General features: G+C 44.6%; 1 protein-coding gene across 10 annotated transcripts in view; it reads left to right on the plus strand.

Annotated features, from left to right (window-relative positions):
• Window positions 1-27,590, plus strand: part of TBX15 (T-box transcription factor 15) — a 252,746-nt gene that overhangs the window by 152,041 nt on the left and 73,115 nt on the right. For 5 of the 10 annotated variants that reach the window (XM_090053633.1, XM_090053598.1, XM_090053616.1 and 2 more), the window contains one exon: window positions 10,812-13,015. The exons of the other annotated variants lie outside the window; for them this stretch is intronic. In XM_090053633.1, the coding sequence (XP_089909759.1) occupies window positions 10,812-11,596 (785 nt within the window). In that variant the 3' untranslated portion in view covers window positions 11,597-13,015. Of the gene's footprint in view, window positions 1-10,811; window positions 13,016-27,590 lie in introns of those variants that run through there. 10 annotated transcript variants of the gene reach the window in all.

A 27,590-nucleotide genomic window follows, 5' to 3' on the forward strand; every position in this document is an offset into this window, starting at 1 on the left:
GGGGATCTGGATAAAAATCCAGTAAGGGGAGAAAACAGTGGAAGCCTTATCAATGTTCTCAGGCAGAAAAATGGCCAATCAGTTACCCAAAATGATTATAGACTAACCTGAAAAGCATGAGCCGCCAATTATTCCCCACCCCCTTCTCCCTGCTGAATTTGGGGACAGAAGAAAAGGGGCAATGTATGGCACTGGCATTCACTCCCTCGGCTCTGGAACTGAGTAAAAACTGTGGCTTTGGCAGGAGCCTACACTAGCCAGCTAGAGAGCTCCCTGTACGTGTAGCACACAGCTGAAGGAAGGTGCAATGGCATCCATCTGCCATTGCGTATCTCCCATTCTATATTTGTTCTTTTGATTCTTGTCCTTTCATAGCTGTAGTACCCTACAACCATAGAATCACAGAAAATTAGGGTTGGAAGAGACCTCAGAAGGTCAGTAAGTCCAACCCCCTGCTCAAAGCAGGATCATACAACCACATCACCCCAGCCAAGGTTTTGTCTACCTGGGTCTTAAAAACCTGCAGGAATGGAAATTGCATAACTGCTCTGGGTAACCTGTTTTAGTGTGTTACTGCCATCCTAGTGAAAGAGCTTTTCCTAAGATCTAACCTAAACTTCCCTTGCTGCAACTTGAGACCATTGCTCCTTGTTCTGTCATCTGCCACCACTGAGAACCGTCTAGGTCCATCCTTTTTTGAATCCCCCTCAGGTAGTTGAATGCTGCTATCAAATCCCCTCTCAGTCTCCTCTTCTCTAGACTAAATAAGCCTAGTTCCCTTAGCCTTTCCTCATAAGTCGTGTGCTCCAGCCCTCTATTTTCATTGCCATTGCTGGACTCTCTCCAATTTGTCCACATCCTTTCTGTAGTGGAGGGCCCAAAGTTGGACACAGTACTCTACATGTGGCTTCACCAGTGCTGAATAGAGGGTAATAATCACTTCCCTTAATCTGTTGGCAACACACCTACCAATGCAGGCCAGTATGCTGTTAGCATTTTTGGCAAAAAGGGCACGTTGTTAACTCCTGTTCGGCTTATTGTCCACTGTAACCCCCATGTCTTTTTAATTACAGCTGCTGCTTAGCTAGTAAGTCACCAGCCTGTACCAGTATGTAGGATTTTTCTGTCCTAAGTACAGGACTGCACTTGTCTTTACTGAATCTCATGAGATTTTGTTTGGTTCAATCCTCCAATTTGTCTAGATCTCTCTGAATCTTAGCTTTACCCTCCAGCATATCTACAACTGCACTCAGCGTGGTGTCATCCGTAAACTTGCTGAGGGTGCACTCCATCTCTTCTAGATCACTGATGAAGACATTGAACAAAATCGGCCCCAGGACCAACCCCTGGGGCACTCCACTTAATACTGGCTGCCAACTAGACACTGAGCCTTTGATTATAACCCTTTGAGCTCAAAAATCAGGCCAATTTTCTATTTACCATTCATCTCACCCATACTTTCTTAGCTTACTTGTGAGAATGTTGTGGAAAACCATATCAAAAGCTTTGCTAAAGTCAAGGTTATATCATGTCCACTGCTCTCCCAATATCCACTAAGCCAATCATCTCATCATAGAAAGTAATCTGGTTGGTCAGGCATGATTTGCCTTTGGTGAATCCATGCTGATTGTTCCTGATCACATTCTCCAAGTACTTAGAAATGTATTCCTTGCAGACCTGCTCCGTAATTTTTCCATGGACCAAGGTGGGGCTGAGTGGTCTGTAGTTCCCTGGATCATCCTTCTTTCCTTCATTAAAGATAGGCATTATATTTACATTTTTCCAATCATCTAGAACCTCTCCCAATCACCATGAGTTTTTAGAGATAATGCCCAGCAGCTCTGCAATCACATTAGCCAACTCCGTCAGCACACTCATGTGCTGTGTGTTGAGTCCCATGGACTTGTACACATCCAGCTTTTCTAAACAGTCCATAACCTGTTCTTTCACTATTGGCTGCTCACCTCCTCCCCCAGTTGTGCTGCTAGGTGTAGTAGTTTGGGACAGAATGTGGAGACTGAGTTAAAAAAAGGCATTGAATATTACAGCCATTTCCACATAATGTGTCACTAGGTTGCTTCTCTCTTTCAGGATCCACATATTCCCTGATCTTTCTCTTGTTGCTGACATATTTGTAGAAACCCTTTTTGCTACCCTTCACATCCGTTGCTAGCTGCAACTCCATTTGCACTTTGCCCTTCCTGATTTCATCCCTGCATGCCCAAGCAATACTCTTATACTTCTCCCTAGTTGTTTGTCCAATCCTCTGTGTTGAACTTCATCCTGCTGCCCCTAGCTCAGCTTTACCATCCATCAAGATTCCTATGTGTTTTATCTCTATCCTTCAAAGTTTTGCAGTCTTTCACAGTTTCAGGTCATCTGCAAATTGCATCAGGAAGCTCTCTATTCCAGCATCCAGATCATTAATGAATATTTTAAATTATACTGGACCAAGAACAGACCCCTGTGGAACCTCACTCAAAACCTCCTGCCATCATGACATTGATTTATTTATAATTTACCATGTGCTTACAGTTATTGAGCCAATTGTCTATCCACATCGTAGTAATTTTATCAAGCCGGCATTTCATAGTTATAATGAGTCCAGCCCAGCTGGGACAGATTCAGTCCTAGTCTCCAGCTGGAGGTAATCAAGGAATCAGGCTGAGTCATCATTCAAGAAGAGACACTGTTAGAAAACCAGGACATGGGTGGTCTTGTCTAGTGGTTAGAGACCCAAAACAGGTACAGTCCAGATTAGTTTCCCAGGGAGGGGGTGGTACAGAGGGGGTCTGGCATCAGAACTGGAGTTGGGAGCCACAGCCAAAGTCAGAACAGGCTGGGGCAAGAAGCTGTAGCTGGAGATAGGATAAGCCATGAGTTAAACAGGATCAGAAGCCAAAAGCCAGAGCCAAAGTTTGAACCAGAATTGAGAGCAGAGAATCAGTATCAGAAGCAAGAGTTGGAGTCAGAACCAGAAGATCAGCAAGGAAGCACATGAAAGGTCAGGAACAAGAATTTTCATCTTTGCCCAGATCAGGAAACTGCAGGCAGGGCCCAGCTTTTAAGAGCTGGAGGAAGTGGGACCTGCTTCCTGTGGCTTCAGGGGACTGGCTGCCCTGAATACTTCACTCAACCCAACTGGGAAAAGGAGGCAGCTCTGGGCTAGGAGGTGGCACCTATCCAGGGATGACTTGCTTTGATCTCCTGATTGGGATTGGCTGGGTCCAGGGTCCTGGTCTGGCCTCATTACAGACCCCACCCACACTGACTATTTAGGCTCGTGCCAGACAACAGAGAGCTTTTTGGGTAACCGTCTGCTTTATTGTGCCTCTGTCCTACTTGGAACTCCTAACCTGACTCTGCTTTGAACTTGTGACTTGGACATTCTTATTATTGTCTTGGACCTCCTGGCCTGGAGCAACTGCTTGCCCTGACCACTACCTCATCTCAACCTTTGGCTTTATATCTTGCACTAAGACTGACCCTCATCTTGACCTTAGCTTCAGCTCCAGTAAACCCCTGATCTTGTGCAATCCACTCAGACTGACTGCCTATATAGCCTAGTTAACCCTTATGTTAGTCATGGGGGACCCTGAAAAACCTTACTGAGATCCAAGTACACTATGTCTACTAGATTCCCTTCATCTACTCAACAAATTGCTTTGCCCAAGAAGGCTATTAGGTTGGTTTGGCTTGATTTATTTTTCTCCAAATCCATGCTGGCTTGCTAGTGACCAGTCTGATGGACGGTTACAGTGGCATCCAGTGGTTTTGTAATGTATAAATCGGTAAAGCTTTCCAATAGTTTGCATGACCTCTCATTGCCTTACAGCCTTCCACAACATTCACCTCAAAACAAATCTTCCTTTTTTGAATATTCACTGCACTGTAAAAGTGAGGGTCAGGGAGCTGCAGCCCATAAAGGTGAACTCTGGAGGGCAGGGGTGCAGAGAGAGAGGCAAGCATTCACCTGTGGATAGATATTTCTGTTCTTACCCTGTGCATAAACATGAAAAATCCTGGAAAATGGGGGGGGGAACCAAAAGGATGGTACATGTTTTAGTTAGAATTGTGTCTGTGTTTCTGTGTGCATGCATACATAAACAGAGGCAAAATACTGCCTTATTCAAGAAAATATTTTAGCTGTCATAAGGTCACATGTACTAATTGGTGTGACAATGGATAACATTTTCAAAAGAGCTTAAATTGTGATGTCAACCAGAGTTTTGTATTCTGGCACTTTTGAAAATTTTATATGTATGACTCTTTATGTAGCTTTGTAACAGGTTTGGGCTCCAGGAGTGACTGCACTACCCCCAGTGACCATGAAACCTTTTACCTGCTCCAGCTCTAAATTGCCCTTCCCTTTTTACCTCACCTGCCATGCCTTTGATATAGTTGTTTGATTGGAAAGGAGGCTGCCTAATGGATCCTCGAGTAAGCCCCAGTTCCTCTAGATGCCATCTGGTTCTCCCAGGGCACCTGTTAGCTTTAAGAGCTAATTACAACTGCCCCTTAAGCCATGCCTATACCTCTCAGATGTCACTGGACCATCATTCTCTTTGTTGAGGCCTTGGCCTTGTCAGCCTCCACCCTTTTTCTCTGGCTGGGACTTAACCTTCTCAGTTTCCCAGTATACCTGGCTTCTAGGCACCAGCTCTGTTAATCCAGGCTCTTGGGGTCTCCACCCCTTGCCTCTCGCTCTGCACCCCTGGCATCCAGAGTTCACCTTTATGGACTATACGTCTCTGACCCTCACTTTGCCCCTCACAGGTGCCTACGTCAACATAGTCTCTTGGGGTCCCCATCCCTTGCCTCTGATGGAGTACCTGGCCCCCAGAGTTCACTCTTCATGGGCTGTGGATTGAACCTTGCTTTGCCTCTCACAGGCTTCTCTGCTCCCATGGGCTTCAGGCCCCTGGCTTGTTCTCACCTCTGTAAAGCAATGCTGGGTTCCCTAGTCCGTCATCACCCTACAAGGGCTCTGGGCCCTTGGGCGCAGTCAGTGCCTCAAGTCTGGCCCCAGGCAGGGTTCAAAGTAGTCATGTGCCCCTTGGGCACTATGGGACCTCCAAGTCCACCCCTCACAGTCCTACCTAAATCACCAGTTGTAAATTGTAACAGTGGGAATGAGCATGCTGGCTGTAACAAATTTAATCTGCTGGAGGTGTAGCAAATTATACCAATAGCTCGCTGTCTGCATTAAGGCTTCCCCTTACCCAGGGCTGTTCTTCTTTGTAAGACACCAGTATTTACCCGGCAGTCCTTAGAGCGGCTCTAAAGTCAGCCTAGCATCCCTCTGTAAACTTCCTGGCCTGGAACTGTTCATCCAGCGACTTAAAGGACTAGAATGCTTGGTCAGGTCAGGTTCTGGGCTTATATGCTTGAAGCACAGCTCCCTTCTAGGCAGGTGGATCCCTAACCACCCACAGGGTTTCCTCCCCAGGGCCTTAATGCCTGGTTGCCATGATGACTTAAAACTGCTGCCCAAGCAGCCTCCTACTACTTGAGTTAGGCTTTACCCTGTTGGCTTATTGTGGGCTAGCAGGCCTACAGTAAACAGTGGTAGCTGCTGGTCTCCAGCTGCTTATTCCCTTGAGCCCACTTGCCCTGGGCAGAGATCTCCTGACTAACAGCAGGTGTAACCCTTTACCTAGCTGGGGTTATCCCCAGTCTGGGCAGCAAGGGTTTCCCATTGCCTGGCTTCTCTAGCTTCAGTTTTTCTTCTTAAAGTAACAGAAGCCTCACGCTCTCTGTTACCAACTTAAAAGTTCTGCCCCTAAGTACTACTTTCAAAAGTGCCTTGGACCATTTATGAAACCAAATGTCACTGAAAACTAAGCAGTTTAAGCACCCATGAACTAACAATACTTTAAAACATTGGAATTAGGCCCTAAATTCACTTTTGTATTTTCAAACAATTTATCCTAAGGGTTATTGACACACAAGAGTTGCCACAGTTCAACTGAAGGTATGATATTTTTTATCCCCGTTTAATTAAACATCTGACAAGACCTGGGTGTTGTGATAGACAACAAGATGAACATGAACCACCAATGTAATGCCATAGCTGGCAGAGCTAATCAAACACTTGGATGTATCTATCGAGGCATCTCGAGCAAGGCTAAGGATGTCATCCTCCCTCTGTACTCAGCCTTGGTGAGACCACAGCTGGAGTACTGCATCCAGTTCTGGCAATGCACTTGAGGAAGGATGTGGAGAAACCTGAGAGAGTCCAAAGGAGGCATGACTAGAGGCCTGGAGACCAGGTCATATGAGGAGAGGCTGAAAGACGTGGGACTGTTCAGCCTGGAGAAGACTCAGAGGGGACTTGGTGGCAGCCTATAAGTATATCAAGGACGTACATCAGGGCCTGATAAGGAATAATGGGCACAAGCTGAATGAGAATCGCTTCAGGCTAGATGTAACAAAAAACTTCTTTACAAATCGAGCACCGAGGGTTTGGAACAGGCACTCCCCAGAGGTGTTTCAGTCATCCACCCTGGCAATCTTCAGAAAGTGTCTTGTCCATCTTGCTGGAGTCATCCTTTCCAGCAGTCTTTCCTGCCCAAGTGCAGGGGAGCTGAACCCAATGATCTGTAAGGGTCCTTCCAGCCTCTAACAACTATGAAACTATGAAGCCACTGCAAAAAGTTGTTTGGTGCTTATTTTAGCTGAAACTAGGCTTTTGATTTACCTTGACTTTAGAAACAACTGGAAAGTAAACCAAAATAAGCTACCCCAGGATCAAAATAAGATCATCCATAGGCCCTTTGTACTAGCTTAACAAAATTATTTTCATTAAAGCAGTGCAAGGATGTGTGCATCCAACACTTAAAATGGTCATTTACAACTGTTTTTTATTCCTGTGAGCTCTGCATACCCAATATAGCCAAAAAGAGACGAAGCTGGGTACTAGTTTGAGTCATGAACAGGGATCCAGGCTTTCCATTTCCCATGGAAAAACACGGGTTTCCCCCTTTAACCGAGGAAGGCATTTTAACAGAGAAACCCACTGATTTTGCAGTTTTGCAAAGAGCTCTCTGCAGGCTGGCACTCAGGATATGCTCAGGCAGGGGTCACCATATACATGTACATGGCCACCAGGCAGCTTGGAGAGCAGCTCCTGCAGATAAGTGGGGGGTGGGGATTGGGGCCTCCATAGGGAAGGAGGTAGTAAGTTGGGCAGGGCTGTGGCTGGGGCTGGGGCTGGGGCTGCTGCCCAGCTAGGGGGTGCCTGGGGCTTGGGGCCCAGGGCTGTAATGTACGGCCACAGGGCCCTGGCGGGAGCAGGACTGGATTGTGGGTGGCTTATCTAAGTGGTGAGGATAGGGCTGGCTCCCCACCACTGCATGCACTCCCAGGGAGGTAGAGGGGACCTATGTCCCGCAGATCTGTGTGCAGGGTGGGGGCAGGTATGGGCTGCCCACTGTGGGGTCGGGCTCCCTGCCCTGCTGCCTTCCCCCAGGTCTTCTGTAGCCCAGTGGGTGTGACCCAGCATGACAGGCAGAGTGGGGCCATGCAGGGAAGCTTCTTGCCACTGTGAGCTCCCTGCTGCCCTGCTGACGTGCCCCATGCCCACAAGGCAGCAGCAAATGACACAATCCCACACTGCTGCCCCCACTGCTGCTACACAGGCAGGGGATGCCTCACCAGGGCAGCATGGAGCTTTCAGTGGCAAGGAGATCCCTGCATGGCCCCACTCTGCCCTGCAGCACTGGGAGCTGTGGAGGTGCCAGAGGAGAACAAGCAGGGTGGTGAGGATGAACCTGCAGTGGGCAGCCCATGCCCACCCCTGCCCCCACTCCATGCACAGATCTGGAGGGCACAGGCCCCCCCGGCCTGCCAGGACTGTGTGCAGTGGTGGGGAGCTGGCCTCACTCCCCAACTCAGCCTGCAGCAGGTAAGTAGAAGGCACCAGGAGGGGAGCCAGGCTCTATGCTTCACTCCATTCCACTCCATTGCAGCAGCCACCACCTCCCATGGGTGGCAGCTGGGGCCTGAGTGCTGCTGTGGGGGACTGCAGACCCAGCTCCCTGGCCCAATGGCCCTGGCAGCTGGGGGCTCTCTCTGGCAGAGCTGGGGAGGCAGGGGGTGTGGGTGGGGGGTCAGGGGCACCAGCAGAGTTGGGAGGCTGTGGGGGGGTGGTGAGGGCACCTGCAGGGGTCTGTGGGGGCTGTGGGCAGGAAGTGAGGAGCACCAACAGGGGGCTGTGGCTTGTGAGTGAGGGGCCTGGATCTGAGTTCTGTGAGTGATGTGGGCAGGGGGAGCTCTGATTTTCCATGATTAAAAGCCTAAAATCAAATACCAACATTTATAAGTATTTAGAATTTATTTTATTACAATAATTGAAGTATTGGTAGGCTTCCAAATTGCTTTAAAATTGTAAATATATCAAGAAAACATTCTGTTCAACTGATATCTATATATAAGGTGGCTTTTCATTTTAATCATGGATTTGGGGTTTTAAATAAGAGAATTTGTGATTTTTTTTTTTATTGGAGCATTTGCAGTCTTTTATCAGGGAAAACCAGGATCCTTGGTCATGAACAGAATATGAGCCAACTTAGTGGTGAATCCAGGATTCATTGGGGGCTTGTTGCAGGGGAAATGCACTGTGCATCTTTGATGGAAACTAGAGAAGGAAAGCATGTTTTAAACTCATGTTAGACATCTCATGGGGACAAACAGGAGGTAATCCTAGAGAGGAAAAAGCACTTTGTCATTTCACTACAAATCAACAGGTCAACTTAACAACTTTGGAGGAACCGGAACCCATTTTTGCCTTAATGTAGTGGTGTGCTGAGCTATGCAGCAGCAGGCTGTTGACAGCACTGTTCCTTGGAGGGGTCTACCCAAATAGTTAGTTATTCTGTGTCTGTCCACAGCCTCAGTTTGTACGTGCTATTCTGCTAAGTAAGGGCTTCAAGGAGCAAGGTTTCAGTAACTGAGGAGCTGTAACAAGAAGCTGCAGGTGAGAGCAGTGCTTTGCTGTCTGGAAAGATGACTGAGAAGAATTTGCCTCCTCAAAATCCTGCACACTACATCGTATATGCTTCCCACTTCACTTGAGGATGCACATAAAGATTTTTAGCTTCTATAACTTGGGATTCACATACTTGAATGGTTTCCTCTGCCTCTTGCACATTATAGGAACTGTTCTTTGCCAAAAAGCCTTCATGCTCTGTTCTTAGGGTTAAACTCCCCAGATGGAAGTACAAATTTGCTTTCACTCAGATCTATGTTTAGTCCCTGCTGCAAAAATAAAAATTTTATTTTTTTGTCAAAGGATAAGGACAACTTGGGGCAGAATCATTTTAATCTCGGATTAAGGGAAAAGTTAAATGCACCATTCATTTCTGTAAAAGGAAAGGTTCCCTAAGTAACCTTCCAAATAACTTCTGCCTCTCCCTCTGTCCAGCCCTCCTGCTCCTCTAATCAAATTATGTTGCTGCTTCCATGGTACTGCTTCTGCAAATTCCCAAACTAATGAAACATGTAACTATTGTAAAGAGAATGATTACAAAGAAATTCACCTCTGCTGTGGAAAATTGCACAGGTCTCTTTTGCCAGTGTTGGCCCAGTTGTTCCAATCCCTCATCCCTGCCTCTGATGTCATGTCCTCAGATTGTTGTGTTGTCAGCTTCTTCATATTATCAACTCAAAGGGCAATGGTCTTGATGTCTCCCTGTAACACACTGTGAATACCTATTGTGCAGTGATTTACTCTATAGTCAGTAGTGGATATAGACATGGGGCAAGTGTGGTGCAGCCCCCCCACTGGCAGTCTCATGCATACATTGTGAGCTCTGAGCTTACTGCCTGGCCAGCATGGACTCCTGCCTGAGCTCCACATATGAGCAGTGAGCTCTGAGCTGCTTGGCAGGATTTTCCCACAGCTCTTGCTTTTATGCCCAGGGGACAGCCAGTGTTGCTGCTTGCCCTTCCCTTCTCCCTTTCCCCACTGCATCTAGCAGCAAGGGGAAGGAAGGGACAAGCAGTTGTGGCAGTGCTCACTCTCAGGGTTCCAGAGCCACATGAAAGCAAGGTCTCCAGCCTGACCCCAAGGCAACAGGTCATATGTGACAGACAAAGTGAGGCTATAGTCCACCCCTAGCTACAGTATACATATGATATGATTTTACTCTAATACATACAGACATACACACACACAAATGATATAGCATACAGATATATATTAATATTGTAATGATAGCAGTGATAATAATTTATCTAGACAAGGAGCACAGAACCCAGTACCACTTTAAAATGAAAATAGACGATAGAAAACCTTATTAATGTATTCTATGCAGAACATACTTTGCAACTTCTGGCTTAAAGCTACCATTTATTGCACACTGAGCTATCAGATCAAACCTGTTGTAAAAATCTTGCATGCTCTCAGCTAGTTTGTAGTGCAGCCCCCTGGGGCTGATGATAAAACATGTCTATAGCAGTGCAGTACAGAGGAATGGTCTTCCTGGCAACCAGCGGGGGGGTGGGGGTGCAAGGCTTTAAAAATGAAGACTAGAGATAAATCCACTCACTAAACTCAGATCTCTTGAATGATGGAGCTGGGCTTCTCTATAGCTCCCCCCACCGTAATGTAAAAATAGTTTTAAAAATGGCAGGAAGGACCAGCGATTTTGTGCTTGAAACTAAAATGTTTACTAAGGCAAGCTGGTTTTTGTGGTTGCCATTTTGCCTTACAGCTTTATTTACTAAGGGAAGCTAATGTGCATAGGGACCATCCTGTTCCATACATGTCACAGGCCTTTTAAAATGCTATGCTGTTTTATATTTTCCAGGGGGCAGCACAGGTACCTCTCCAACAACCTCCAGCACCGGGACTCCATCACCCTCAGCTTCTTCTCATCTTCTCTCTCCATCCTGCTCTCCTCCAACCTTTCATCTGGCCCCCAATACTTTTAACGTGGGCTGCCGGGAGAGCCAGCTGTGCAACCTTAACCTGTCTGATTATCCCCCATGTGCCAGAAGCAATATGGCTGCCTTACAGAGTTACCCTGGGCTGAGTGACAGCGGGTACAATCGGCTGCAGAGTGGCACTGCTTCTGCCACTCAGCCCTCAGAAACTTTCATGCCTCAGAGGACTCCATCCTTGATCTCAGGAATGCCAACTCCATCCTCACTGCCTAGCAATGGCAAGATGGAAACCTATGGTGGCCAACTGGGGTCCTTCCCAACCTCTCAGTTTCAGTATGTCATGCAAGCAGGCAACCCTACCTCCACCTCTTCTTCTTCACATATGTTTGGTGGTGGCCATATGCAACAGGGCTCCTACAATGCCTTCTCCCTTCACAACCCTTACAATCTGTATGGATACAATTTCCCTGCCTCCCCTCGACTGGCAGCAAGCCCAGAGAAACTGACCACCCCCCAAAGCACTTTACTCTGTTCCTCCCCTTCCAATGGGGCTTTTGGAGAGAGGCAATATCTTTCAACAGGGATGGATCATGGGATGCACATGATCAGCTCCCCACCCAGCAACCAGCAAACAGCCAATGCCTGTGATAACAGGCAATATGGGGCTGTTCAGGGTTCCTCCTCACAGATGTCTGTGCACATGGTTTAACCAGCAAGCTGTCTCCTTGGAATCACAGACGACAAGACTTTGTTGTCTCCCCAGTTGACCCCACCCCAATACTATTTTGCCTTTAAACTTATAGTGGAACTAGTTTGTTAATGATATATGAAGATACAGGTCATCCAAATACAAACCAAAGAACCCCATGGAAAGCCCCCAACCTGACAGCCACTGCCACTCATTCTAATCCAAGGCCTTAGCATCTGGAATGGAGCATCTATTCCTAATGAACATGATAGAGAAAAGGGCATTGTTTAAGAGAAGCCAGAGTGAAGCATAAAAAAAACCTAATACATGGCACATGCATTTACTGTCAATGAGCATGAACTCTGGTTGTTGACGGAATCTTGTAAGTGTGTTCTGTCCTTCTATGTCCAAGGAAGGATGCCACTAAAGAATTCATGACACAAAGCTGCGCTGCCCATGCAAGGCCATCTTTTTCAAGGCCTCCTGCCCCCTTGACTATCTTTTGCTGCCTGAGTGGTTTAACAATAACAACTTCAAAAGTTAATACAAGTCCTGTGGCTCCCTCTCCCCACTGTAGTAAAAGAACTTCATGGCTGAACTGGAACTTCTCTTCCTTAAGACATTTTTATTTTTTGACTGTGGCTGTGCCTGACAGGCAATGTCTTTGCATAGGTCAAGCTCGCAAAGTGCCAAGCCTGCATAAAGAGAGAGAGACAGAGAGAGAGAGAAAGAAAAAGAGAGTGAAGCTGTACCACACAATGGAACCTCTCTGCCCTATGTAGGGATCCATGTTCAGAATGCTGCATAAGGGAAGAGGGGTCTCAGTGCTGTGCCTTCTGTTGATGTTACTCAGAGCAATAAAGAAACTATAGACTGTGCTTGGAATATATCTGTCTGCAGATCATTCAGCTCAACAGGAGGAGAATCTCCAGACTGAGCATATGGTGAACGGTAGAAAGAAGAGGGGATCTGCTCTCCTGCAGACCCCAGATGTACAATATGGCTGACCTCAGCCACCTTGCATGTACAACTTGCCATAGAAAACCATGCAGGTATTCTCCATCCTCCAGCCTGCTATTTGATCTTTGTTTTACCAAATAGATCATTGACTTGTTAAAATTTTTTTTCTTTTCTGTTTTTTTCTTCTTTAAAAAAAAAGAAAACAATTGTAGCTTGGTGCAATCTAAGCATTTAAGTTGTGTGAAAATGCAAATACCAAGTAACAGAATACAGATATTATTAAGATTTGTTTTGAGGTGTTGTAGATAAATGTATTTATGTGCCTAGTGGGGGATTCAATACTATGAGTATAAAAGAGGGCAATAAAAATGGTATGTAAAATATGTATGAAGAGAAAGGTGTATAAAGATTTGCCCTATGCACGGAACTTTGTTTCTAAGTGCCAAGCACAAAAGCGCTAAATAAATCTTTGCAATTGTTCCTTATGTGTTCTGTTTGTATGTAAGAATCCATAGTCTGTGGACAAAATAAACAGCAAGTTTTTATGTGCAGAACCCAAGAATTGCAGCCATCTATATAAAACTAAGGTTCCCATGCATGGAAAAAGAAAATTAAGGGGAGATACAAAAGCAGTCTTCAAATATAAGAAGAGCTGCCTTAAAGAAGAGAGAGACCAGACCACCTTTTCTCCATCACTGGGCATGTCTATATATACATTTATGCCAACTTAAATTTACTGCATACTAAGTTACTCCACAGTAAGCAGGAATAGGCTGGTATCTACATGTGCACGTGTTAAAGCACATTAACACACAGTGCTACTATGCAGTAAGGTGTCTACACGTGCGTTATTGTGCAGTAACTAATTGGGGCCTAAATTTGATACCTGCATCATGCAGGTAATGAAATGATGCAGGTATCAAATTTACACTCAAATCTATGTAATACACCATATATACTGTGCAGTCTGGACATGCACAACTAGATGTGCACCCATACTGCACAGTCATTTCAGTTACTGTGCAGTAAATGCGCACACGTAGACATGCCCACAGGGTAGGGAGCAGAAAGTACAGCAGCAGATTGGGCAGAAAAACGGGATTAGAAGGCGCTATGGGAAGGTACAGGCATTAATTTTTTTAATCAATGCCTGCCAAATAATGCCTGCCAAAAAAGATTGGTCTCTACCTCCTTAAGTCCCTTCCAGCCCTAATTTTCTATGACTTCCTCAGAGAAGATGATAAGCTTTAGGTGGCCAGCTGACAACAATGCACACAGCAGCAATTCCTTTACACAATAACAACTTCCTAACATTTTAAAAAAATATTAGACCACCTTTAAAAGGTGGAGAGGTGTGGCAGGGAAACTCTGCACCTGGGGCAGCTGCAACCCACTGGGCAGTGCCAGCTACTGTGGTGCTAATCACAGTGGCACAATTATGTGTTGCTGCGCTAACAGTTACTTTTGTACTCCATCATAAAGCTGGTGCCAGGGGCTGCTGCCCCACTTGCTCCCTCTCATTTATGCTACTGGTTCCAATGGTCAAATATACACATACTATCAAATGCCCATTTTTGATTGGAAGAGGTCTTATATGCAGTGGTTTCTGGAATTCTCATTTTAAGTTTTAACACAACTGGCAAATGTACTTCAAAAGGTATTTTTCATAGCTATTTTTAAATGGTCATAGATCATTACAGATAATTTAGTGTTTTTTGTAAACTTTGTCTGGGTTTCTTCAGCTTGTCTGTTACATTACATCTCCAAGCCATGGGGAACCTGAAAAAATGCAGTTTTGCAATGTATAGCTTTTTGATGTGTATGCTAAATGAGCAACAATTTTTTAATAGAAAACTGAACCTGTAGGAAAGAAAATGCTTTGGAAGTTAATTCAGTAGACAGTTTTTCACAGAGGCATCTACAAATTATTTTTCTGGACTTGAGGCATAGTCCAGGTAGTTTGGTATCCTTTGTCTAAAAGTAGTTAACTCTAAATGCTTCAGAGGCGGTGGAAAGACACTGCACAGTAAAAGATGTGGGGTAATCTTAGTTTGTTCCTGCCCAGTATCTCCCCGTAAACTTTATATATTAGTTCTTGGTTAATCCCAGAATTGGTGGTGGTGGTGTTGGGGGGTGGGGGGGCTGTTAAATATATATTCCAAAATTCTTTATAAGCTCTTACATAAATATCCAATACCTCTTTCCATCTTGCTAAGTTCTTGGCTTCAATAATATCATGACATAGAGCTCTAAATCTGTAATATCGTTTATCCTGAGGATGGTGGGGGAGGACTTCATATTGTATTCTAGATAAGGGATGACATTGCTTTAAATAATAGCATTGTAACCTTGTGTGGTTCATTTCCCCTACATTCTTTCTTTTCTTACATTGACCCATGGTGTTTATTTAGCATCCCACAGTTACACCCAGGTCTCCCCGTTCCTGAGTCAAACAACTAATTTAAAATATATCAAAATGTGAATAGTTTGTTCTTCCCCATTATGAATTTATTTTTCTTGTATGGACATTGGATTTCATTTGCCTTTTCTCAGAGTTGCTAACAAGTAGTCTGAACCCTGAAGCACACCATCGTTGGCATGTTGCCAGGATGAAAACTGACCATTTATTCATATGTCTTGCTTTCTGACTAAGGGAGCACTGTTAATGGAAGATAAATATCCTTCTGTATGTTACTTTAAGGCAGGAGTGTCAAACACATGGCTCATAGACTGCATCTGGCCTGCAGAACCATGTCATCTGGCCTGCTGGGATAGAGGGGCTGGGAATTTGGGGGCAGAGTGAGATGAGGCAAGGACTGCCACCAAATTCTGAGGATATGGAGCTCTGGTGGGAATGTGTTTTGGCTGTGGTAGGGTGAGCAACATATGTGTTAAGCCCTGCAATTCCCAGAGCCAGAACACTGGCTTAAATACCTGTGATAGTTAATGCTGTTGCTTTTTGCCTCACCTCTGCACGTTGGTCTTGTTCTGTACCACAAGGAACCCCACTGTCCAGATCCAGCCCAGGAGACTGAGAGAGTTAGGCACCCATACTTTAGGGGGAACATATCTTTAAAAGTCAAATGTGTCAACTTGATAAACTGGATTAATTACTTTTTAAATTAAAAAAACAAAATAACATCCAGGGAGGAAAAGTCAAGCAGACAAAGAAAAACTAAAAATATGTCCCTTAAGGAAAGTTAAAAGAGAGATTCTGGGGCAGAGCACTGGTTAGAAAGAGGCTTGGAACTGAGCAAAAAAAGGTCATGTTTTTACATTCTTCAAAAAAAAGCCAAATTGCATCACTGGAATACCTAATGCTATCATATTTTTCTCCTTCTAATGGAAACAGCATGACCATGAATACTGATCACTTGAGCCAAAAGAGATAGATGCAATGTTTTGTATCATTAGTCAAGAACACTACCATAATAGTTCATTTCTATTTGGGTGGATGTTCTGTGAACCACTGGTGGTCCAAAGAGTACTTATTGGAGGTGGCAGATAGCTGATTGGTCAGTGTTTGGACTGTTTCTCCTAGGTTCCAGCTGGAAAGCAGTATCAAGAGACAGCTGAAAACACATGAAATACTTTCTGAATGTTTTCCCAGGGTAGCAACTACAGTTGCTGCCATAGGGATGTCATGTTTATAATGGTAGGAGAGGTCTCTAGGAGACAATAGCTGTTTAAATATTAAATGTACATTTTAAAAAAGAATACAAAATGGAGAAGAAAATACACTTATGAGAACAGAGTAAGAGCCATGTTGTGAGAGACCTGTAATCTATATAGTCTCTATGTTGTATAGTAGCCAATCTAAAATGCTTTACAGAGAAGCATTAAAGCCCCCATAACATAATTAACTACAATATTCTATCTTTGGACGGGTGGTCTTTTTTTTCTGACCTAAGCTAGGGATCATCTTATACCCTGGAACAGAAGGATTAACAGCCTGTGTAATTTTACACTCAATAATGTTCCTGCAGATGCTATTCTTATTTGAATATTTTTCTACTCCTGTTTTGCTTAACTATGTTACTTGACTGCCTAGTAACAGACTACACAGATACAAGGTAGCTTTCATCCAAGCATCTCATCCTGTGAGAAACAGCACTAGAACTTTGTTACTTCATAGAGTCATAAACTCAGAGACAAATAGGCTGTGTCCACACACAGTGTGGGCATTCGGTTCCCCAGGGACAACTAACAGCAGCACACCTTGCACCGCTGCTAGTGTCCCTGGGGAATGCCCATGCCATGTGCTCCCTGGCGTACAGCAAGTTACACTGGGTGGGGTGGCGTAGGGGAGGCTGGGGCTGGCACTGGGCTGGCCTCTGCAGCCTTTCTTGGGGTCCCAGGGGCCTCTTGAGGCTGCAGTCACATTGCTCCTGCCGTGTGGAGCCTGGCCGGTAGCGGAGTGTGGCTCTGGCTGGCCAGGCTCCAGCTTTGGGCAGCGCACACTGCCACGGTGTGTGCCACTCCACTTTTTTTTCCCCCGATGGGTTTTTTTGAACCCTAATATCCAAGGGTCAAAAAAACCCTTTGTGCTGCTCCCTTGCAGTATGGAGAACAACTGAATATGTGGCATGTGGCGCTACCTACTGCACGGCTGTGCTGATTTGGACGCAGCCATAGGGCTGGAAGGACCTCAAGAGATCACATAGGTCAAGCACCTGCTCAAGGCAGGATAACCCCTGTCTAAGACATCTCATCCAAGTGTTGGTTTAGCCTACTAATTAATTTTTTTTTAAAAGTATGAAGTTTCCACAATCAGGATAGTCTGATCCATGCTTAATCACCCTCAAAGTAAGAAACTTCTTTCTGACATAGAACCTAAATTTCCCTTTCTGCAATTTAAGACAAATTAAGTCTCTTTCTGTGTTTCCTGTAGCCACAGAGAATAATTCTCTTTATAATAACTCTTCAGCTATGTGAAGACTGTTATCAAATTTCCCCTTGTTTTCTCTCCTCCAGACTAAAGGTCCCCAGTTCTTTCAACCATTTCTCATATGTCATATTTCCCAGACCTCTAATAGTTTTGTTGCTCTCTGCTGGACTATTCTTAATTTGTGAATGTCTTTCTTGAAGTGCATTGTCCAAGCTGGACACTGTGGGCATGTCTACACATTCATTAATGCACTTTTGTTACAGCGCATTAAGTTTAGTACCTCTAATATCAGGTAGTACATAAAGATGCATTAGCCCACGCTAATGCACAGTAACAAAGGCAAATATTTGTTTTGTGATTCCTAATGACAGTAGACTAATTCTACTGCACAATAGCATATTAGCACAGTTTTTGCCATGATGTGCTAATGCGCAGTAGAATAGGCTACTACACATTATGGCGTCTCATGAAGGCACACCCAAAATTATTGATAAGGCCTCACTAGTGCTGAGTTCCACTTACCTCAGGGCTTTATCTCTAAAACTTCCAAACATTGTTCTAGGGCATGCAAGCTTTTGGGCAAAAACACCCTTCTTCAGGCATAGGGAGAATCTGCTGTTATTTTGTGTTCTCTTGGATGGAACAGAAGCCAATATGCAAAATGCAGGCCTGTGAAAGTGCAAATGCATGGCCTTTCTATTCCATCCAGGAGAACACAAAGCAACACAAGACTCTTTCTATGCCTGAAGAAAGGTGTTTCTGCCTGAAAGTTTGCAAAGAACAGTTTTTCCAGCTATTTAGTTGGTCTAATAAAAGTGATCATGTTTACCCAAAGAACCTTGTCTGAGCACATTCTTCCTGTGCTCTAGCACTGCTTACTACCCAAGATGACATTTATGGAGGTATTTTTGGCCCATAAAACCTTGAGTCACGGAGCAATTGGCTATTTGAGTGAACCCTTCTCCCCTGTATAACACGGTGACAGCTGATCAAGGAGTATAGCTAACAGCCAGCTGAGAGTTGTTTGTCAATGGAAAGTTCCTTTGTTTTGGAACGTGTTCCCCCTCTTCAACCTCCAGAGAACAAAGCTGGTGACCAACAGAGCACACTGCCAGACTCACTGGTTTGCCAAGACTTCCCTTGTGAGAACCTAGGGAGAGGATTGTTTTAAAGTATTCCCTTTGCAGGCAATCTATTGTTAAGGACTTTTTTTTAATATCCTCTGTTTGAATTTTTTTAAGTCTGATATTACAGTCCAAGAAACAGACACAAAGAGTCTCCATCGTTATAGTGTATTAATAAATCTACTCTAAGATGTAGAAGATGGGTCTGTCTGCCTCTGTATCATGTCTGTGACAATAGGTTCAGAATATCTTGCAATATGATTGACAACAAGTCTTTGTGCACTTGCCAACACCATCCGGTATCACAGTCAACCCTTGAGGTAGTGCCTCAGCACCCTAGTGTGTGGAAAAGGAGGTGTTTTGTTTCCTTGCTCTTGGGTGGAGGGAGGTATTTTATGGTTTGTTCCAGGAAGATAGTATCCTAGACTATATTTAAAGCTGTCAACCACATCCAGGCAAGCAGGAGTATGCACTTGCAGCAGTACAAATTTGTGCCATTACTTTGTGCCACAGTGCATGCCCCTGCACATGCACTTTGCTCTCTTTAGCCAGGGAGAACTGGAGCAGCTGTATTACTTGGTGTCCTGGTGGCATGTTGGAGCAGCAAGGGCGCAGCTTAGGCAGCACGTAGGCCTGGCCAGCAGCCAGAGCATTTCTCCAGAGGACCATGACTTTGTTTGTGTTGGCACACACTTTTTTGTGTGCATTGCTACACGTTTTTTCCCAGCATTTATTTATGTTTTTGTTACTGGGAAATCCACACATTTTAACCTTCACTGTGTGCAGTTTGTGGTGCCACAAACTGCACACCCTTGCTCATCTGATATGATATGAAATTGGAAGTAATCACAAATGCCTTGGGAAGAACTGAAGAAAATTATAATAATAGATTGGGAAACTGCACAAAAGAGGTGAAAGGGAATGAAAGAAGATTAAATAAGGGTAAAAGAATCTACATGGGACAAAATAATAATAAAAATAATAATGGACATATCCAAAATGGGAAGTAATTGGCTACAATTATAATAGCAATTCCTCTGTTTGCTATTACTAGCAAACAGAAGGATCTAGACTTAATAGTGAAAGATGACCTAAGTATGACTCAGACATTTTCAGGCAAAGGAAAAAGCTTGCAGGATTATAAAGTAATTCCTTCCTAGAGACACACAGTGATCTTGGTCCCTTTTAGCCCAAAGAGCTCTATAGTAGAGGTGTGCGAAGTGGGCCCTATTTAATTTTGATCTGGATTTGGCCTGAATTGGGGACAGTGATTCAATTAGTTGATTTGGATTATTGTCCCCAATTCAATTTGGCCAAATCCAAATCTGAAGATCTGATGCTTATTTGGAGAATCAGAAATTCGGACACAGACACAACTTTAAGTGTATTTTCTATAGATCTTGAGGTACCAGCATGGCTTGGGAATGCTGTGATGCTGGGGCACATGGAGCATCTCATAGGAGTGTGGAGGTGGGGGGAGGTGCTGGTGTTTCTGGTCCACTTCTGGGTCTGCTGCTGAGCATGCTGGGGAGCGCCCCCCATGCTTCTGTGGGACAGTCCATGTGCCCCAGCTTTGCAGCATTGATGAGCTGCCTGGTACCTCAAGATATGTAGAAACAACATTTAAAGCTGTGTCTATGTCCAAATCACCGAATCTTTCTGAATCTCTCTGAATTGATTTAGAGAGATTAAAGGGTCCTCTGATTCAATTTGAATTGGGCAGAATCTCTGCCAAATCAAATCAGGGACTGAAGCTTTGCACAGCCCTACTCTATAGTGCTATCAATTCAATCCACAAAGATATGTGGACTTGTTTCAATATGGAATACCAGCTCTTTATGACAAGTTTTCTTTGTTCTTTACAATGTTGATGTAGTTTCCAGTCTTGTGCATTGGTATTTTAGATGTAAGTTTTCAAGTGTGCTTAGGCAAACAGAAATCATGGTTTATTACTCACAGTTACAAAAGATTTCTTCTACTCTCTTGCATACAATGTACTGATTTTACATTATATACAGATTTTAATTATTGTTTTCATTATGGTTTACACAGTATGATGGTAGACCACTATTGCAACAATCTGTCCTGATACATAAAAGAAGTAGTTCTTTGAAGTGCACTGGAAAGGAGATATGCTGGATCAAGTCAGTTCTAGTTTTCTGAATGCACCACTCCTGTTTTTCTTGGAAAATGAAGTGCCTTCTTCCAGTCTCAGTTCTTTGCCTGCATCCAAACTGTGGCACAAAAGTTATCTTCACCCCAGCAGTACAGATTGACTGAGCTGCTGCTATACTGAAGATGAAATGCTAGGACAGAAATGTATGGTTACTGTGCTTCAAAGGAGTCAAAGAAAGATTATACTTAGATCAACACGGGCCATATCTACATAAGATGCTGACTGCATAGTCACCCAAGACTTCTATGCAACAGAATTGCATGGCAGGAACTGTGATGTGATGCTACTGTGCAGTAGTCACAGGCTACTACACCACTGGATTCACAAAAAGGCCATTTGTCATGATGACTGCTCAGTAACTCTGGTTACTGCACAAGTATTTATACAAGTACTTATGAGCAGTACGCATCCTCGATGATCAGGATGGGTTCAGAAAAGGAGCACACGAAGCGCTCTGGGTTAGAATGCAAGGGGGTCTTGGGGAAAGGGACATAATAGTAGGTGTCTACTACAGACTGCCTCACCAAGGGGATGAGCTGGACCTGGAATTTTCAGGTCAGCTCATGCAGGCTGTAAGGACAAGGGATGTGGTTATCATGGGTCACCTAAACTACCCAGATATCTGCTGAATGCTCACACAGGTTTTTAGCCTGCATACAGGACCTCCACCTAACCAAGGAGGTACATAATCCCACCAGAGAAAATGCCTTGCTAGACTTTGTCCGTGCCACAGGCAATGACCTGGTGAGGGATCTGCGGGTGCTTGACTACCTAGGCATTAGTGACCATCGTCTGCTGGAATTTACTATCTGGGACAGGGTGATGAAAGCAAGCAGTAAGGCAAAAGTCCTTTACTTCAGGAAGGCCAACTTAAATGAGTTAAGGAGACTAGTAAGAGAGACACTGGGGACTCAGAGCTTCAATGAGATGGGAGTCCAGGACGGGTGGTTGTTCCTTAAGGAGATGATCCTCTGAGCTCAGAAGGAGTCAGTCCCAACACAAACCAAAGGGGGCAAGAGTGCTAAAAAGCCCCCTTGACTCAGTAAAGGCATCCAGGAGGGCCTGAGGGCAAAAAAGGTGGCATACAATTAGTGGAAGCAAGGGGCAATCACCAAGGAGGATTACACCCCTGTTGCTCATGATCATAGGGAGGCAGTTAGGAAGGCCAAGGCAGAGACAGAACTAGGGCTGGCAACCAGAATTAAGGATAACAAAAAGTCCTTTTTCAAATACGTAGGGAGTAAGAAGAAGGCACCAGGTAACATGGACGGGACAGGTTTGGCAATATGGTGATTGTAGCAAAGGAAAAAGCTGATCTCTTCAATGAGTTCTTTGCCTCTATATTTCTGAGCAGGGACCAGGACTACTTCCCCACTAGGATTACAGATAGACTCAGGGGACATGATGCCTTGCCTAGGGTCAGGGATGATCTAGTTAGGGAACTCTTGGAGGGGCTGGATATGTATAAATCAGCAGGTCCAGATGCTCTTCATCCGAGGGTACTGAGGGAATTGGTGGAGGCCATAGCAGGGCCCTGGCACGGCTGTATGAGCACTCATGGTGCTCTGGCCAGGTCCCAGAGGACCAGAAAAGAGCCAATGTAGTACCCATTAACAAGAAGGGGGGAAAGGAGGACCCAGGTAACTATAGGCTAGTTAGTCTCACCTTGGTCCTTGGGAAGACCTTTGCGAAAATTATCAAGGAACACATCTGTGGGGGACCAGCACGGGAGGTAATACTCAGGGGCAACCAACACGGGTTCACTGTGGGCAGATCCTGCCTGAATAACCTTGTTTCCTTTTACAACCAGGTCACGAAGTCCTTGGATGTGGGCATTGAGGTGGATGTCATCTACCTGGACTTCAAGAAGGCCTTTGACACTGTTTCCCACCCCATTCTCATGAAATTACTAGATGACTGTGGCATTGATGCCAACAGTCAGATGGGTCACAAACTGGCTCGATGGTCTCACCCAGAGAGTGGTGGTGGACGGGTCATTTTCAGCCTGGAGGGATGTGGGCAGTGGAGTTCCCCAGGGCTCGGTCCTCGGGCCTGTGCTATTCAACACCTTTATCAGTGACTTGGAGGTGGGCGTGGCAAGCACGCTGTCCAAATTCACTGATGAGACAAAGATGTGGAGAGAAGTGGGAACACTGGAGGGGAGGGACAGAATCCAGCTAGATCTAGACAGGTTATGGAGGTTGGCGAATGAGAATAGAATAGAATTCAATGCAGACAAGTGCAAGGTGATACATCTAGGGAGAAGGAATCTGCAACATACCTATAGGCTGGGGAACACCCTTCTCAACAGCACAATGGCTGAGAAGGGTATTGGAGTCATTGTTAACTCCAGAATCGACATGAGCCGCCAATGCAAGGAAGCAGGCAGTAAAGCTAACTGCATCTTGTTGTGCATCTACAGATGCATCACAAGCAGGTCCAGGGTGGTGATCCTTCCCCTCTATGTGGTGCTGGTCAGGCTGCAGTTTTAGTACTGCGCCCAGTTCTAGGTGCAGCACCTCAAGAGGGATGTGACTAACCTTGAGAGGGTCCAGAGGAGGGCCAGTTGCATGGTCAGGAGGCAGCAGGCCAGGCCCTACAAAGATAGACTAAAGGGCCTAAATCTATTCAGTCTCCACAAGAGCAGACTGAGAGGGGATCTGGTGGCCATCTATAAACTCACCAGGGGGGACCATTGGAAAATAGGTGAGGTTCTGTTCCCCCAGGAACCACCTGGGATAACAAGGAATAACAGCCACAAATTAATTGAGAGCAGGTTCAGGCTTGATATCAGGAGGTATTACTTTATGGTTAGGGCTGCCAGGCTCTGGAATGGGTTCCCAAGGGAGGTGGTACTCTCCCCTACCTTGAGGTTCTTCAAGAGGAGGTTGGATAGATATCTGGCTGGGCTATTATGATCCCAGCACTCATTCCTGCCCAGGGCAGGTGGTTGGACTTGATGATCTGTTCAGGTCCCTTCTGACCCTAGAAACTATGAAACTATAAGTACTAAATAACTGCATAGTTACAACTCATGCAGATCTGGTCAGAAGGGTAGGACTGCTACATACAATACTATCTCTTTGCATAATTATTTTTAATACCAGTATATCAAGGGCACAATCATGCTATGACTCCGCAGTGATGGTATGTGGATCCACACATAGTGCAAGCATCTACCTTTGTCCACCTTTCTTCAGAATAAGGTCCTAAATTAATACAAGGTAATGCATTTCATGCATTCACAGCAATTAGCAATATCCATGCAATTCCTGAGAGAGGTCTGCCTAGTAACAGGTTCATGCATCTTTATCTTAGAGAACTACATACAGACACCATGTATATGACTGTGTCTTTGATACTTTGGTTCCATAAACCCCTTAATATTACTTGCACCCATATGATGTGGAACCTTTCCTGTACATGACATATAGAATGTGGCTGCTTATAATTTAATAAGTAATCACATACATTTCTATTTTACTCATGGTGAGAAATTTGTCATCAGAAGGATAAAAAAACTTGGAGGTAACAATTATGATCTACTTGAATTCAGTGAAGTAAATAATTAGAGAATGTGACAACAACAGAATATTAAGTCTCAAAATAAATTATGGGGAGCTAGGAAATGTGGGTTTTCATCCTTCCTCAGGATCCAGTAGCATGTACCTGTGCCTTTGTGGAGAACCCCACTGACAATAAGTATAAGGTTCAGAGTCCTTAAGGTTTAAAAAAAATTACACTGCAACTAGGAAACAATAAGCAATGAAACAAGATTACTGAATTAAGTGAAGATCATGGAATAAAGAAAGAAATCATTAGAAACTCTGAAGTTAGATTTTGAAACTTTTTTTTTAACTTTAAAAAAATGTTTAACAAAGATGCCCGGACAATTCTAAAATGTTGAAATTTTTGTCAAAATATTTTACAATATTTCCATATTTCCAGCTATTTTCTTTTTCACAGACAGCGTTTTCTCTAACTTGAATTGCTACCACTGTAGAGTCTCCCTTACTCACCTTTGGCTCCCCCACTCCCTATTTTCTTTCCCTCCCTTTACTTTTGTTTTCCTAGGGTGCTTGTACACACGATGGGGGGTTTATTCAGTTTAGTTCTCCCTAAATCTCCACCGTTTCCATTTAGGGAGAACTAAACTGAACTAAACCGAACTAAACTTCCGTGGTGTGTACACAAGGGTGGGGGCCCAATCCTTAGAACTTACCTACCTCTCCCATGGTGGGTGGCATGAAGGGGAGCAAGCTACTGGTGGGCTGAGCCGTCCCTGAGCTGTGTGGGGCCTGGTGCTTCCCCCCGTGGTTGTGTCAGCAGTGGCAGCCCCCAGGCAGCACCTCCCTGCTGGCACCTAGCCTGGGCAATCCCAGGGGGTGCTTCAGCCACAGAGGGAAACAGCAGGCCTCTGTGCAGCTCAGACAGGCAGGCAGGATTCAAGAGAAAAAAAAAAAAGATCAGACTCCTTGCTGCTTTTTCTTTTCTTCAGTTGAGCCTGCCTGCATGAGTTGCCACCAAGTCACACACTTGCTGAACTGCGCAGGGCCTGGTGCTTTCCTCCGTGGTGGCCATTCCCCTGGGACCACCCAGACTGGGTGCCAGTGGACAGGTACCACCTGGGAGGTGCATCTGCCACAGACAAAAGCACCAGTCTGGAAGCTCAGGGGCTGTGCGATCCGGCTGCAGCTCACAATTCCCTCATCTGCCATGAGAGAGGCAGGTAAGCTCCAGGAATAGCTGGCTTGTCCCTGGGGCAGAGCAGCATGGTGGCAGGAGGGTGGCTGGGTGTGCTGGTGGTGGAAGAAAGTGGCAGAGATGGTGCACGGGGTGCTGGAAGCCCACCAAGCCAAGGTTCCCTGCGCACATTGGCTCCCAGCACCCACTTTGTTAGGTAGCAAACTAAAACACCTCAGAGATGTTTTATCTTGCTATGTTACAAAGTCATTTAAAGCAGAACACAACACCAAACATGCAAACAGGAACGCCATTAAAGTAGAATACACCGCTGAATGTGCAAACAGCAATGACATTAAAGCAGTTCAAAAGTGCATTTAAGCTGCTTTAAAGGACAATTTTGTTGCAAGTACAAAGGCCCCTAATTTCTACCTACTTACATTTTAACTGACATCCTGTCATACTTTTAGCTTCTCTCATTACTTGGAGTCTCAGAGCAGCAGAGACTCCCTATGCCTGAAGAGAGGTGTTTGCACCCAAAAAGCTTGCTAAGAACTTTTCCCCAACTACTTACAACTACTCAAAGAACCTTGCCTGCCTATGTAAAAATAAAGTAAGGGAAGTCAGAAACAACATTAATATACATGAATATAGAAATCATGAATGTAGATGATTTGTAAGATGGTAAAGCAGAGGTTAGTAACCTATAGCCCATGAACCAGAACCAGCCGATAGAACCTTTAGATCCAGCCCACAGAAATGGGGCTTCGGGAACACTGGGCTATGGAAAGTGCCTTTTGTGAGCACTCTCCCTATTCTGTCTTGGGGAGAAGTGCCAGCTGCAGGTGGTTTCCCCATGTGGCTAGGGAGACAAGCAGTGGTGGCATTAGGACCTGCCTTTTCACCTTCAACTTGGGGGTACATCGTTCCATCCTGGAGCTGGAAAAGGCCTGTACCAAAGAATTAGCCAGTAAGTTTTCTGAACTCTGGATTTCTTAAAAAGTCACAGAGAATTTGGGAAGATTCAGAACTGTACAGATAAAATGTATAAATTGTTTTTGAAATGAAAAGATAAAAACGGTCCTACCAGCTATACTTCATTTAGTAATTAGTACGATAATTGTCTTGTTAGTAAAGGAATGGAATAGCTATGCAGAGAAAACCATCAGTCTTGATGGTGATGGAACATAAATAAGCAACATAGCTCTATGAACAACTCACATTTATGCATCTCTTTACTGTTGCACATTATTGCTTAGTATTACATTAAACCACCTTTTAGTCTACATGTCAGGGGTCATTCCCAAATCAGTTTGATCTTTGACCAGCATATACTGTGGATATTCATTTTCAAAAAGGTTTTGTAGCATAGAAAGAACTGTAGAAAGGCAATAAAACAAGGAAAGAAAAATATATGGCAAATATTTGGAAAAAAAATGTCCTGCAGGTATGTGTACACTAGGGTGTAGAATAGACTCTGAATTGCTTTGAGACATTTAACCTTCATATGTTCCTATGGGGTAATTTCCTACCCCAGACACATACTTTGTGCAGTATCTTGAAATTGATTAATTCTAAAAATTAATTTTTTTAGGACATTGTTACTGGCACTGCAGTGCACTATATTCCCAAAGAACAGCAAACTTACATGAATAGTTTGCTCCCAGAAGATGAAAAACTGCCAAGGGTAACATACTATCCCAGGTGCAAATGTGTTTTTCCATGTGGGGTAACAATTTACCCCAAGCCCATGTTAACGCATCGGGATAACTTGTTACTCCAATGCAACTTCTGTATGACAGGAATTTTCTATATAAATGACCTGTTTGTCTACTTGGAGTGGATGCATCTGAAAGGTCATAATTCATTCTCACCTCATTTATGTCCACTTCAGGTATCCATGGTAGCTAATGGATGGCCATTCTCCACTCTGCTTTTGCAGAAGATGTGGTAATCCCTTTTGCTAACCACTTTGTTTGCAGGCTGCAAGGTCATCAAAACACCCTGCCCTTTGCCAAAAAAACCCCCAAACCCTTTGTCACACCCAAATCCACCCTTGGTCTCTTTTCTCATGGGAAAACTCTGCCTCACCTGCCTCTTTCATAACATACAAGCTAGTTTGCCGTGCCTTTGTTGGAAGTGAGGACAAGGAGCAAAGGGACACCAGAGAAGAAATAGAACAAC

This window comes from Crocodylus siamensis, chromosome 1 (assembly GCF_052110815.1).
Source record: "Crocodylus siamensis isolate JL-2025a chromosome 1, ASM5211081v1, whole genome shotgun sequence".
NCBI classification, from domain to species: domain Eukaryota; kingdom Metazoa; phylum Chordata; order Crocodylia; family Crocodylidae; genus Crocodylus; species Crocodylus siamensis.